The 15,133-nt window shown below is 42.1% G+C and overlaps 1 protein-coding gene across 2 annotated transcripts in view; it reads left to right on the top strand.

The window, feature by feature from the left end:
- SLC35F1 (solute carrier family 35 member F1) overlaps nucleotides 1-15,133 on the top strand; it is a 260,221-nt gene that overhangs the window by 189,436 nt on the left and 55,652 nt on the right. For both annotated transcript variants that reach the window (XM_075145738.1, XM_075145736.1), the window contains exon 3: nucleotides 14,049-14,176. In XM_075145738.1, coding sequence (XP_075001839.1) covers nucleotides 14,049-14,176 — 128 coding nt within the window. The remainder of the gene's footprint in view (nucleotides 1-14,048; nucleotides 14,177-15,133) is intronic.

Here is a 15,133-nt window from a genome sequence, read left to right on the forward strand (position 1 = left end):
GCTGAATTTTATGCCATCGAATATTAATTGCCTCTTGGGAGTTTCTCACTAGAAGAGCTCAGCCTGGTGCTTGCAGCTAGAAACCCACAACTGTGTGAACATCCCAAAGGATCTAATTCACCTGGGCTGCCTTGCATGAATTTCACCTGAAACCTGTGCTTACGTCACGCAGCTTGTCTTACTGTCTGTGGTGAAGTTGGCTGAAAGGGCTGAGCCTGCACAGCAGGAATACATTTCACAATGTATAGATCTGCTGTAGAGGGTGTAAGCTGAAACACCCAGTGCTGCTTCCACACCACAGAGAGCCCTGACTCTGCTGTTGTGCACTTCATGGAGCCGTTACCACACTGGACAAAGCAAGTGTAACTCATCCTCACCCAGGTTGCACTCACTGGGCACAAGGCTGCAGAAAATCCAGGTCATGATTTTAAAAAATTATGAATGTGTATTTAAGTATCAAAGAATGGGAACAGTTATGGGATGTCAGTGGTGCCTTCATTCTTGTTTGATGGGCTTACAGAAGCCTCAGCTTTCCTTTCTGTAGTTCAGGGATCAGTGGCAGCTACTACCTCCTTTTCCCATCAAGTTCACGTGCAGATTCATTACTTGTGAATTGTCTTCCATAAAAAAATTCTATCCAGTTTTTCCTTAAAACAAGAAGGTTTTCTTGATGCTAGATGCCACCGAGTGTTTTATGGGAATTATTGTATTAACTGCACTTCCTGAAAGCTTATTATTCTACTTCTCTCACAATCTGGGGCTGTTTTACTGTTGCTGGCAAACAAGATTTCATACTTATCCATCATGGCCTTTATGATGAAGTTTGAGTCTTCCACACTGAAACTGAGGTAACACCTCTTCTCTGAGAGGGTCAGACAGCCTGCCCAGGCTTTCTGACTGCCTGATCTTGTGTGATATACCTTCATTCTGCCTGTGCTGATGAGTTTTCTGAGAGAGATGGAATTGGTAAGGTGACCCTTACTTTTGTTTCCTCCTCTTGAAGCATTGTGCTGATGCGTTGCTCAACATTGGATGCATCAGTACGACACTCTCATGTATAAAATATCAAAAATGCTCGCTTTCTGCACTTTCCAGCCCTCAGTGCTCTGTGACTTGTATTGGCAGCTTGTGCTAGGAAGGTGCATTGACTCCCTTCTTTCATGTGCTCAAGAGTTGTTGCATGACTGAACTGTCCCTGGGCTTCAACTGTGGAACAGGGGGAAGGGAGAAAAATGATGACTGAGTAGTGTCTGAGTCAGATATGCATGCTTGTAAGCATAGGAAGATGTGCTCCTGAACAAAATGGTAGATGGCAAGATGGTGAAGGTTTTGTTGGTGTAACTAACCAGCTGGATGTGTAAGGGGGCATCCTGTAGTTGTGATACGTGGTCGTAATTCACGCATTAATGGTTGGATACCTCATCGGTTGATGGAATTTCTGCTTGGATGTTAATTGCACATGATGCAAGTTCCTTGTACTCTAACTCTGCAGTTTCACATTATAGAATTTCATATTGCAGTTATCAGCCAGAATATCTTCCTAACACATTAGTATTTCCTCTTGTAAAAAAGGATGCGGGCATATTTCTAATTAGGTGTTATTTCTCAATGTTGCGGAAGGGCTACTGTGTCAATTCCTGTTAAAGCACAGGCAGCATGGTAAGATAAATGCCAGTGAGGTATTCAGCAATTTGCTTACAAATCAGGATTCATGTAAACACTTTTCTATAATACATGTAAAGGAAACACTTCTCTGTAATAATGTTGCTTATTGCAAGTATCACTGCTTTTTTATTGCTGGAGATTTTTTGAGTTTTGTGGCAATCAGCTGGGATCACGAGAGGAACACTCCTCACAGCTGCTGTGTCAAGTTTGCATACCTCTCAGCAGTGTTTTCAGATACACGTTCTCTTGAATTCCACTCTCTTGGAAGGAGTGGAAGACGTTTAACTTTCAGTGCGCCTTGCTGAACATGATATGATGCAGTACCACATGTCACAGGAGAGTCTACAGAAAGTGACTGAGAGTTTCAGAGATGACAAGCACCGAGTGCTGATTATTTCAGGAGGCATCTTAATACATCATTGCGATCTACTTGCATTTACCCTGAAGCCAAAATGGGGGTACTGGCTGCTTCTTCCAGCAGCTACCTCCTCCACTGATCTCTTCCTGCCGTCCCAGGACTCCCAGCTCTCCTGGGACTGGACCCCAATGGGCCCAAAACCACCGTTCTGGGAAGCACTTGCTTATGTGCTGGCTCCAGATGCTGCCCCTAGCACCAGCTCTTCCTAAAACCACACTTGGCTTTTCCAAGATGCACAGTTCAGTTTCATACTGGATGAATTATTGGGGTTTCTCTGTTACAGTAGTATAGCAAGTAGCAAGCATAATATTAGTCTTTCATTGATTAAGCAGCAGCACAGTGGCATTAGTTCTCCTGCGTACCTGAGGATCCAAACTACAGCACTTTATTCTATGTATTTAATGAGATCCTGGATTTCTCTATCATACTTTTATTGGCTATCACCTTCTACCATGGAAAGATAATACATGTTATATTCAGCTAATTACTTTTTCAATACACAATCTCCAATCATCAGCAGCACTAGATGCTTAATTCAGGTTATAATAACACTGACTGAATATCTTTCAGCTTGTACATACCACTGCAGGTAATTTTTGCCAGACTTTTGGTGGACTGCAGAGCTCCAGCTTGCTAGCATAGCATCTAACTGCTTATTGGTCTCACTCTCAATCTCCTCATTATTTCAGTTGCACAGCTACAATAATTAGATTCTGTATTTTTCAGACTTCGTAGACTAGCTTAAGACTACACTAGGCAGGGACACAAAATTTCCTTTGTCCTGTAGATCTTGGTTATCACTTTGTATGCCAGTCATTATTTTGCTCAAAAACAAGACCAGGTGAGCTTCAGTCCCTGCTACAAAGCTGCTTTGACCAATTTACTGAAACTAAGTTGATACACACTGAGCATTTAATTAACATTTAATGTTCTATCTAGAGAAAAACAATGTCTGAACTGTATTGCATCAGCTTGCACCTTTCTGGGTATGACTGCACTTATGTGCTAGTTCTGACAACTGTGCATGTGAAAGCTGGCAAAAAATACACGAAAATATACTACTCTGACTATACACGTGCTAGAGGTGCTTTATAAACCTATAAGTTGTCTTGTTACAGAGTTTGAATCATGGAAAATTTGTCTTTTTCTTGTCAGAAATGCTACAGACCTGACTCCATTGCAAAGTTTTTCTAGACCAGTTCTGCCAGCTGAGGAGGAAAGAAGTGCAGGCCCAGTGGCTACCCAGGATGGAGGGCTGCTCTCCATCATTCCTGTTATCTCCCAGATTGCTTGCTCTTTTATGTAGATATATGGATGTATAATGCTGATATGTTTATCTAGTTATTCAATACTAATATTGCTAAATTTCCAAAAGTCCCATCAAGACCCCATTGTTTTAGGTACATGACAGATACAACAAAATATCACCTGCTCCAAACAACTTGTCATCTAAAAAAATATCTGGCCTGATTTCTAATCTTAATGGCCATTCTGGGTAACTCATTCAGGATTATGTGATAACGAATAGCCAGTTTCTTTAGCAGAATTGCCTATAAATGCATCACACGGTAGCGATGTGATGCCTTATGCCAATTAATTAACATGGTTCAGTGATGTTTTATGCTTTTAGTAACATACATCAGTAGTCATGCTGCAAAGGATATAAACAAGGGGGTTTTTAAGTACTTTTGATCATTATAGACACAACATTGAGATTTCTCGTGTGTATGACTCCTGAAAGTATCATAGAGTAGAGTAGAGTAGAGTAGAGTAGAATAGAATAGAATAGAGTAGAATAGGTTATTTCAGTTGGAAGGGACCTGCAACAATCATCTAGCCCAACTGCCTGACCACTTCAGGGCTGACCAAAAGTTAAAGCATGTTATTAAGGGCATTGTCCAAATGCCTCTTGAACACTCACAGGCTTGGGGCATCGCCCACCTCTCCAGGAAGCCTGTTCCAGTGTTTGACCACCCTCTTGGTAAAGAAATGCTTCCTAATGTCCAGTCTACACCGCCCCTGGCACAGCTTTGAACCATTCCCATGTGTTCTGTCACAGGATACCAGGGAGAAGAGCTCAGCGCTTCCCTCTCCACTTCCCCTCCTCAGGAAGCTGCAGAGAGCAATGAGGTCGCCCCTCAGCCTCCTTCTCTCCAAACTAGACAAGCCCAAAGTCCTTAGCCGCTCCTCACAGGATATGCCTTTCAGCCCTGTCACCAGCGTTGTTGCCCTCCTCTTGACACATTCAAGAACCTTCACATCCTTCTTAAATTGTGGGGCCCAAAACTGCACGCAGTACTCAAGGTGAGGATGCACGAATGCTGAATACAGCGGGGTAATCACCCCTTTTGACCGGCTGGTTATGCTGTGTTTGATGCACCCCAGGGTGCAGTTTGCCCTCTTGGCTGCCAGGGCACACTGCTGACGCATATTGAGCCGGCTGTCAAGCAGCACCCCCAGATCCCTTTCTGCAGGGCTGCTCTCCAGCCACTCCTCTCCCTATCCTATTTGCCTCTCTCCTATTTGCCTATCATGAAATAGGCAAATTATTGAATGCACCAGCACTGGGTGGTATTTGAAGCCGTTGCGTTTCACGTATTTCTATGTGATCATGCCTGCATTTTCTCTATTCTTAACTGGGTTTACTCCTGCTTTTTGGAATTCCTGCCATGCATAAAACAAGGTGCTCATGCTGTGCCAACAATGAAGGAGCCACAATGGGTTGGTGTGTTTTGCATGCTTCTCTTGAGCCTCTGCTGCTGGTCACCTTGGAGACAAGAAGTGTCCTGGACCGGCCCCACAATTGCTTTAACCAAGTGGCAGCTCCTACGTTTTCTGCTTCATGTGTAATTAGTGGCTGTTCTGATGTGAGGCTTTTACTATAACCCATGTTGGCAACACATTCCCAGAGCTTCTATATTCCTCCAGGGATAATATTTAATATTTAATTTGGAAGTTTAGCAAACCTTATTCCAGTTCACTAGCAGTGGTGTGAGGAAAGTCCCAGAAGGGGAATAACTCTGCTCGCTTTTCCCACGGCTGCTACCGCGCGTAGATGCTCCAAGAGGACTGAGTGCATGTTTGCAGCCTTTTAACACAGAAGAAAACTAAAATACCTCTAGAGATCATTGAGCATCTGTAAAGCCATATTTGTCTTGAGCCACCCAGCCCTAATGTATTCCGAACTCTTCAGCTCTCCCTTTGGCCCAGGGCAATGACGTGAAATAGTGCTGGGTATTAGGTTTTTATATATTTTCGGTTAACACTATAGACTCCAGATGAAGTTTTAGTTCTGCCAGCGGTGCTTCTTTAACATCAGCTTCCCATCTTATTCTGCTTTAAAATGCCCCAGTGCTATTGCTAACCTAAGAAGAATTGTCATAGTATTGGAGTGCGTATGTTCCCATAGTGCTCATACCGCAAAAGACAACGCTCCCATTTTCAGTTATTCACCAATAGCCTTTTTCCTCTTAATAGCACTGTCCTCTTAGTAGTCAGCAGCAGACAGATTTCCTTCTTAATAGATATCTTTAGGCTTCATGTAAAAAGCAGGTTCTCTTTCATGCTTAACACATGTTGTGTGCCGTCCTTGCTCGTATTTCATGCACCTGCTACTAGGTAGTAGTTTGGTGAGTCCCAGAACCAGGATTGCCTGATCTCTTAGGGATTTATGTCTCAGGGTTGAATGAGCTGCTACCTAAGAAGGTGCGGAGGCCAGACTCTGATGCCTAGTAAGTAGTGAGTTTACCTCTGAGCCTATACTTAGTGGCAGCGATGTTAGTTTTTCTCTCTTCTGCTCAGTTACCTGTTCACATTAAACCTGTAGGAACTAATATCTTTGCACTCTGTCTGTGTCAGATTAGATTTAAATTGGATCAGTGTGTTCAAACGCTATTGATGGGGAACAGAGAAAGATACACGCTCCTTGACTTCCTTATTTTCTTCTTACTGTCTTCTAAAGACAAGGCTAGAAATTCAACTTCAGTTGGATCTGCTTGATCTATAGGTGGTTAATAATAATGACAATTTGCATTGTGTTTTTTTTTTTACTATGTCAGGCAAATCTTTTGCTTTGGGGAATAAATTTTATAGGAATCACAAATAATAAGTACATAATTCATTATTCATATCTCTGCTGGGGGAAAAAACGTCGTGGAGCGGGTAGGTGGCTGGGACTTTTTGTAATGAGTTGATGAAAGGGAAAAAAAAAAAAGAAAATTCATGCACCCTAACTGATTCCTCTGCCTTAAACGAAATGAACGTTATTGCTTTTAAGATTGTTTGACTTTAAGTAAGTCTTGTGAACATGATTAACATGCCCAAGATTATCCAGGAGGATAAATTATTCATGCAAATTACACATTTATAAATCATATACAGAGATATATACAGATTTCTTAATTTCACTAACACTCTGGTAAATTTGAAAATGAAATTTTTTTTTTCTTCTTTAAGCCTTTCTTTGCAGTGCTGTAAGTAGCTTCATACTAGATAAAATAGGATAAACAATGAAAAAAGGGCCTGACTGCAGAGCTTACGGAGTAAAGTAACAGGATTGTTTTGAAGTAGTTCTGCATGAAAGTGAGCCAGATTTAACCCTGAAAGCTGGCAGGCTACAGTGTTAGCTCAGAGGTAACTTAAATCTGAGAGTACAGTAGATCAGAAATCAATTTTTAAAATTTCATGCATGAAGACATAAGGACACGATCAAATCTCAGGTTTGAGGGAAGACTCCAGCTTCTCAGTGTGCTCGTGTCCCTCTGCATTACAGAGGTGCAAATGCTTCTCCCAGGACGCAGTCTGCCATTTCAGCAAAGGTGCTTACCTAAGTTTACGCTGGGAGATAAAACAACTTAAATGAAAAATTTGTGTGCTAGAAACATCGCAGTGTTTTTTATCTTGACATTTTAAAGGGCTGGGAGTTTAGAGGTCTGTTTTTTGAAACAGTGCACCATTCAGAGCTTTCTTCAGGTCTTATACGGTTCTTGACAAGGACTGTTTCTTGCGGTAACACACGGCAGTAACTTACAGCATTGTGTCTGACACCAAGGGAAAAAATGTATGTAATCTAGTGGGCTGGCAGGTAGAGAGAAACTGAGGCATCCGCAAAATCGCCAACTACTTTATTGTTGCAGTTTTAGTTGTAATTTACTCTTAAAAGTAAATTGTATGACCAGTAATCTCATGAAATAAGAAGACAGCTGAAGATTATCAGATCTAACCACAGAGCTTAGGCTGGATCAAAATTGAGGCACCAGAAATTAAGCCTTTCATGTTTTATGGAAATGCATGTTCAAATTCCTAGAATTGACTTCAGCTATTATGATTTACATCCAGGGCTGAACCAAACTGATTTGCAAAATCTCTAAAAGAAAATAGCAAGTCTAAATACTTCAGACGAGCTTGTAATTTAGTAACTGGAAAGCTATGTTATGTCACATTAATAGGCTAAGCATATTATAGAAAAGAGGAGGATCAAAATGACAAAAGTAGCAGACAGAAAGGGCACAAACCTTACCTTCAGTTACCTTGTGTTACTCCTATGATAATCTGGAGATCAAAGGATATAAAGTACCTTTTTCTAAAGTGCCAGCCAAATAAATGTTAGTATGATAGGTAGGCGTTCAAACACTACAGAGCTGAAACAGACAACGAAAATAAATAGAACCCCTTCAAAACTGAAAAATCCTGTTGGTTGTGACTGGTAGATAAGATTTACTTCCTAAGAAGGTGAAAACACGTTGCCATGACATAGCTCACCCCGGGCGAGGCGTGTACGTGTGACTGCGTTCCACCTCGGCAGCACCACCCATTGCAGGTTTGCTTCCACACACAGGGCAGGAAGACCTGCAGCCTCATTGTACACGGCATATTTGCAGCAAGGGTGGTGGTGAAGGCTGCTGGGTTTGTTCATTGACTGCTGTCGCCTTGTGATGAATAGGACACATGCACGATTCAGCCTGTGTCAGAGCAGGGGGTAGTTGTCCCCTGCCCGGGTCCCCTATTACTTGCTACTCACCTCCCACAGGACTAACATTAATTTGGTCACAGACCGCTCAGGACACAGTCCGAAAATTGATCTGAAAACCCAAAATCTTTGTTTCCAAGCAGTTCTTTGCCATGGCTCACTGTGCAGCCCCGCAAGCACCAGTGCTGGCACAGGGCAAGCGGCAGGAACATGTGGCCGGCAGCCGGAGGGCACGGGAGCCGCCTGCAGCAGCGACTCGGGGCTGTTACACCAGCAGCATGTCTGGGGGTTACGGAGTTTTCCCACCGCGGGAGAGGAAACAGAAGGGAGCTCTGGATAAGAGCAGGTTGGATAAGGTCAGACGTTCTGAAGAGGCAAAAGGAGCTGAGGTTATCTAGTCTTCCAAAAGGCTTTCTGAAAACAGTATAGGACAAAAGCAGTGCAGCCTATAAGCAGTCATCCATAAGGAGAACAGAGAATATTCAGATGTTTTGTGAAGCCAGACTGGAAGAGCATTCCTGTAAGAGAGCACTTTCTCTATTGCGTAAATAATTAAGCAGTGGTGGTGTTTTGCCTTTAGGCAATAGTATTACCATAAAGTAGTCATCAGTAATACAAATAGATATGAGGAAATAAGAAACGATTCTGGGTCAAGGATTTAAAGTCAAACAGAAGAGGCACAGTTCTTTTGAGCTTTGTGGAGAGCTGAAAGCCTCCTACAACAGGCTTTAAGTCCCCTGAACCAGCAACTTGGCCAAGCAGGAGACAAGCAAGTTTTTATTGTTCAGACATGGGAGCCTCTTGGCATAGTAATACAGAGATGATCTGTGTTACCCCTACATGGTATTACCCCGTTTTACAGCCTCCCTCCCCTGGTCCTGCAGCAGGGCTGGATGACTGCAAAGCCTGTAGAGAAGGAACGTTGTTGCTGATGAAGTTCTGTATCTGCAAGACTCGCTATAATGAGTGAAAATGGAAAAGAAACAATTATCCCGTGATTGTGCTTTGTAACTGAGATTCTTTTTCAAAGAAAGTGACAGTAAGTAAATTCTGGTCTAACCTTCATCCGCTGTGAGACTTTTGCCTCTTTACCATGTAGCGCTTGACACTGACGCTCCTGTTAGAGGCGGGGGAGGACCAGTGTGCCCGGCAGCCCTCCCTCACCACGCTGCCTTCCCCCTTGCAAGTCTCCTGCACGCATTTCGATCTCTTCTGCTGAGCTCTGTAAAGCAGAAGGAGAGCACAGCTTCTTTGATGATCTTGATCTAAATAGCAAGTTGTCATCTGAATTAAAAGGGAGAGACTGCAGGGGATGAAAGAGAAGCAATATGCTTATTTTCTGGTCTAGCAGTGCTGTTATTCTACCTGTCCCAAGCCCATACACAAATAATTGCTGTCTTAATGGCTGTTGTTTTTTTTATTGTACCTCTGCAGCTGTGTGGGTGAATGTGAAAAGGTTTTTGCACATGTATATATGTATTTTTGGTAGACACTGCACAGCTAAAGCCTCTTTTAATTTTGTCTCTAATTTATTTTTAATTTTGTAACCCTCAGGGGTAAATCCTTATTATATGATGTAAAATCATCTCTTCTACAAAGCAGCTTATTTGTTGATTTTTAATTTGAGCCAGCAGAGGCAAAGCTGTAGCTTTTTTCCAAACTCTGAGACCTCCTCTGTATATATAACTGTCAAGTGTGTATATCACTGCAAAATTAGTAAAAACTGTAAAACCTAAACTTATCCTTCTAGAAAGGGCAAAGAGGAGGTTTGTATTTCTCTGTGTTAACAGTTAGACTTCTGAATCTAAAACCATTCCTCATATACAATTTGCTTTTAAATCTACATTACATTTGGATTATACCGAATATGAAGGCTTACATTTTCAAAAGCTCACATGCTGACAGAAGTTAGGGGTTTGTTTTTTGAAAGGGGATCTCCATCAAAAGATGGCACTGTCTGAAGATGGCATCTGTGCACTCACATAAATGCAGGTTCACCAACATCAATATGTGCTGTTGGCTCGCTGGAAATGTTGCCTTTAAGCTAACCTGCACACTTCATGGTTTAGTATTTGTTTATATGGCTGGCTGGAAGACTTAGTCACAGTCCTATTGAGATAATAACAAAAACACACAATCTGACATAATCTCTCTTCCCTTTACATTCAGTGGGAGAGGTGTTTATTCTCAAAACACTGGTTATCTCATCCTAAACAACTCATCTGGAATATGTTAGGTGAAAAATGCTTTAAAAATGCCTTACCAGGTAGTTCAGGTGTAGGCATCTGCATTCGGTCCTTCTGGCCTACAATGCTTACAACTCAAAAGACTTGAATAATTTGTTTGCTTTGAGTTGTCATCAAGGGAAATAAAAAAACCCAGATTGTCTCTTTTTGTTTTGTTTTTAAATAAGTGTGATTTTTTTTCCCCCACTTTGTTTTTATGCAAAGGTGATATTTATTACTATTCAGGATCTAGACTTTTGAATGAAGCTCTTGATTTCCTCTGCTTCTCTTTTTAGTCTTCCCAAGTCAAGGCTTCCCACTTATCTCCCTGCTCCCATTTCCCTTCTCCTTGTTGTCTCTGAATTCCCTGAGGATGCCATCTGTGATTGTTGTCCAGAGGTCTTGTCCTGCTGGCAGCCCATGCCTTCTCCAGGCTGTCTTCCACTGTTGCCTTCTACCGGGTCACTCTTGCAAAAGTGTGACATTTGAATATGGTGGTGAAAGCTTTATTTCAGCCCCAGCTCAAAACTGGGACTCCGCCTGCCTCTTCCTTGATTTGTCCCTAGCATTGGACTGACACTCGCTGCAGATGATCCTCTTCTTTCTCCTGCCCTTCTCCGCAGAAAATCTCCCACTGCAGGAGCAATTAATTCCCTTCTATGAATTGTGATGACAATGCCAAGAAAATAGAGCGCAGTAAACAAGTAATAGTCCCCAGATTAACAATGTGAAACATGCATTGCTTTTTGCTCAGATATACCCCTCAAATGGGGTCCGTCAGTTTTGCTAATGCTTGTAGATCTGCACAACTGATATGTTAATGATAAATTATCATAATAATGTGCGCAAAGGGATGCAGGGCAGAAGCCAGACCTTTCTTACACATTAAGTAACAGGAGATGCAGCAAGTGAGTGGAAGCGAAGACTAAGTATGTTCCACAGAGGAAGATGCAGCTCCCGCACAAGATTTTTTTCGAGGAACAAGTTCTCTATTTTATTTTTGTCATGCAGAACACCTGTACATCTCTCTGCTTTCCACTGGGCAAGAAAAAGACACTTGCTGTGAAGCTAAACCAATGTTCATCAGAGCTGCACGGTGCCTGCATAAATTCATTTCGGCATTGCTTTTTGCTCTGCAGAGCCTTCTCAGCTGAAGCTGATCTTTTGCAGTTTGGAATATCTCAGAGCTGTATATCAAAAATAAAATACCACTTGCCAAATATTTTTCTTATTTCTATCGTTAGCCCGGAAAGAATTGAGAAAGCAAAAGAGAGAACTGTGTGTGTCAGTTGAGATTACAGATTTAATTTCCATCTCTGGAAACTCTGACTTTACCTGTTAGCCAGAAGTCATGATCATACATTCCTTTTTAAAGCTAACTTATTTGGCCACATCTGATCAGTACAGTGATCTGTGGTTGGAAATTGAAGCTGGAGAAAGCAACCACTGGCAAACCAAAGGTACCAAAAGATTCCTTGAGACTTGTCCATAGTCCTTGCTCAGGCAGCCTAATGCCAGCGCCAGTTCTTGAACCTGCTGCTTCTTTCTGCTTTGTAGGTACCACCAAGGTCTTACTGTCACAAAAACAGATTTAGGTGGGTGTTGGAATAGAGACTGTAGTGACTCTGAGAGGTTTATATTGTCTAATAGTTTGATGTCTTTGATTTTTAAACTTTCTCTTTACAATTAACAAGAAAAATTGCTCTGAAGTGTTAATCATGCCTTTCCATTGCATTGATGTTTTTCAGCTGATGTTTTAAAGTTATTATCTGGGCAGCACAAGAGCTAGAGATTTAGTTTCAGTACCTGGAAAGGATCTATCTGAATGTTTTACACTGATTTTAGTAGGAATTAGGACATCTAATCTCAAATGCTTTTCTGAAAATACCTTCCTAAATGTATTAAAAAATAAAATCTACAATATGCCTCTTTCTTCATGTTCAAATCGTCATAACAAATACATAAATGTAGTCATAATTCATGTCTGCAGTGCATTGTTCCTGTACCTCAAACAAAGGGTGGGAATTTCTTTTTAGTGAGTTCTCCTGTGAATTGGTGGTAACAGGAAAGCTGGTCTGGTTGAATGTACTGACTCATTCCTATTTAGAGTCTTAAATAATTAGCCTACTCACCACCTTGTCTATGCTATTTCTCTGCTGATTACTAAAAGAAAGAGAAAAAGAGAAGGGAGGGAAGGAAGGAAAGGAAGGAAAGCTTTTTAGCATTTACAGTTTTGCACTCAGTGTCATAATCACTGTAACAAATATTAGGGTTGCCTAACAATATCCCACTGGAAGTGTGTATGTGTGGGCATCTGTTAATGAACAAACATGAAATGATTCAGATGCTTGGTTCAGGTAAATACCCATTCAGGTCACTCAGTGATGCCAAGATTTAAAGTCTAAGATCTTGAATCAACTTCTGAAGTCATAATCCGTTTTTCTGTGATTGCAACTTATAAGATCTGAGATAGTCCTGTGCTATAAAGAGCCTGCCATTTCTGATGGTAGGGCAGCACATATATCACTGGGTCTATTTGAACCAGAGAGCCGAACACACTTGTGATGATGGAAAATAATGAGAGACAATTGGGAAGCCTGAGCAAGTTTTGGTGGCAATTGACAATAATGTTCCTTTTCTTCTGTATTTTCCACTGCTCATTTTGATCATCACAGGCACTTAGAAAGGCTGCAGCAACACGAACAAATCTCAGAATAGTGGGGTTTTTTTTTTAAACTTTCAAGACAGTTTAAATTCCATTCTTGGTACTTTGGCAGTACAGGTCAACCCTACTTAGATCCCTGTTTAGGCTACAGACTTTTAAAGACCTCCAGTCATACTGTGTTCAGTCACAGTCAGTATGTCCGGCCCCTTTCACAGTGGGGTCCCATCGTGTCTGGAGCTTACTGTAATGCAAATAAGTAACAGGTTTGCCCACCCTCACTAATGAGCTGGTTTCTTTTGAATGGAGAACAATAATAATCCCTAGCCTAGCATGAGGAATGCTTTGACCTTTTGAAAGCTGTGGGTTTGATCTGTAGGCCATATTGTACTGCCAGTCTTCACGTGGTGGAAATTAAGTACTGGTTGATTGGCAGGGCTCCCCTAGAAGGCAGCAAACCTGCCTACTTCAGAAATCGATCCTCAGAGCAGAGCAACCTGTCACGCAAAATCTGTCTGTCTCAGTGCAGCCTTTCTCTAAACAAGTCGGATATTTTGAACCTCTAGGATCGTAATAACTATCCTTGGAACAGGATCTGTAATCTGCCAAAAGGTGATGCTGTTATTCTCATGCTCTAATATTCCATCATATTTGCAAATACTGGTGATCTCCCATATCTGGCAAAACCCTCTTGCATCATGTGTGATACAACGTTTATCAGTATGTATGGAAAGTATAAATGTATGTAATAAACTGCTCTATTCTTTAGCATTTTATATGTGTATATATATGTGTGTATATAAAAGTAAAACTAAGAACACATTTACAGTCTGCCCAAGCTGCACTTGTTTTTCCTGGCGTTGTTTACATCTTAAGCGAAGTGACAATCTGACCCTTACATATTACTTCGCCAAGCTGGCTGTTTTAATATCTGCGAGACAAATAGGGTCTGTTAGTTTTCACCTCGTTGCAGTACCTATTTATATATGGTGCTTTTCAGCTGCATATTGTAAATGCAAGAGATCTTCTAGATAATTTCTCTTGACAGGCAGGTATTTTGTGCATGTAAACCTAACTCTTTTACATAACTCTTCTTGTTTATTACCACAGGAGAAGAAAACTTGCTGGCAATTTTGAAAAGAAGATGGTGGAAGTACATGATCCTGGGGATAATAGATATAGAAGCCAATTACCTGGTAGTCAAAGCTTATCAATACACCACTCTTACTAGTGTACAGGTAAGGACTCAAAGGATTTTCCCTTTTGAGGTAAGATAATAGGCCCAATAGTCAGTGGGTCAATGGTGCAGTGTCCATGGCTTCAGTGCACTAATAGCTAGTTGCTGCCTGTGTCTTCTGTGTACTTTTTAATGCTGTCTCATAAGACACGTTTTTTCATATTGAACTTCATATCGAGGGGAACCTCAACCCATCCCACTCCTACCAGTTTGATGCCAGTGCCAGCAATAGATAACCAGAGCCTGGAGAAGGATCGCAGTCAGCAGGAGAGCACCTGCAGAGCAGCAGAAAGGAATTCCAGCCACTCCAGCCAGTAAGCCAGCTCATCAGGGGCCCGACTTAAATGCCTCTATGCAAACGCACGTAGCAAGGGGAATAAACAAGAGGAGTTAGAGACGCGCGCACTCCTGCAGGGCTATGATCTTATTGACGTCACGGAGAGGTGGTGGGACGGCTCCTATGACTGGAGTGTTGGAATGGAAGGATACAGGCTCTTTAGGAAGGACAGGCAGGGGAGACGAGGAGGAGGTGTTGCCCTCTATGTCAATGACCAGCTGGAGTGCATGGAGGTCCGCCTGGGGATGGATGAGGAGCCGACCGAGAGCTTATGGGTCAGGATTAAAGGGAGGGCAGGGACAGGTGACATTATAGTGGGGTCTGCTACAGGCCACCCAACCAGGAAGACCGAACGGATGAGGCCTTTTATAGACAGATAGGAGCAGCCTCACGTTCGCAAGCCCTGGTCATCATGGCGGACTTCAACCACCCCGATATCTGTTGGAGGGACAACACAGCAGGGCGTAAGCAATCCGGGAGGTTCCTGGAATGCATTGATGATAATTTCTTTCTCCCAGTGATAGAGGAGCCAACGAGGAGAGGTGCTATGCTGGACTTTGATCTCACCAACAGGGAGGGGCTGGTGGGAAATGTGAAGCTCAAGGACAGCCTTGGCTGCAG

Source organism: Calonectris borealis, chromosome 3 (genome assembly GCF_964195595.1).
Source record: "Calonectris borealis chromosome 3, bCalBor7.hap1.2, whole genome shotgun sequence".
Lineage (NCBI taxonomy): Eukaryota > Metazoa > Chordata > Aves > Procellariiformes > Procellariidae > Calonectris > Calonectris borealis.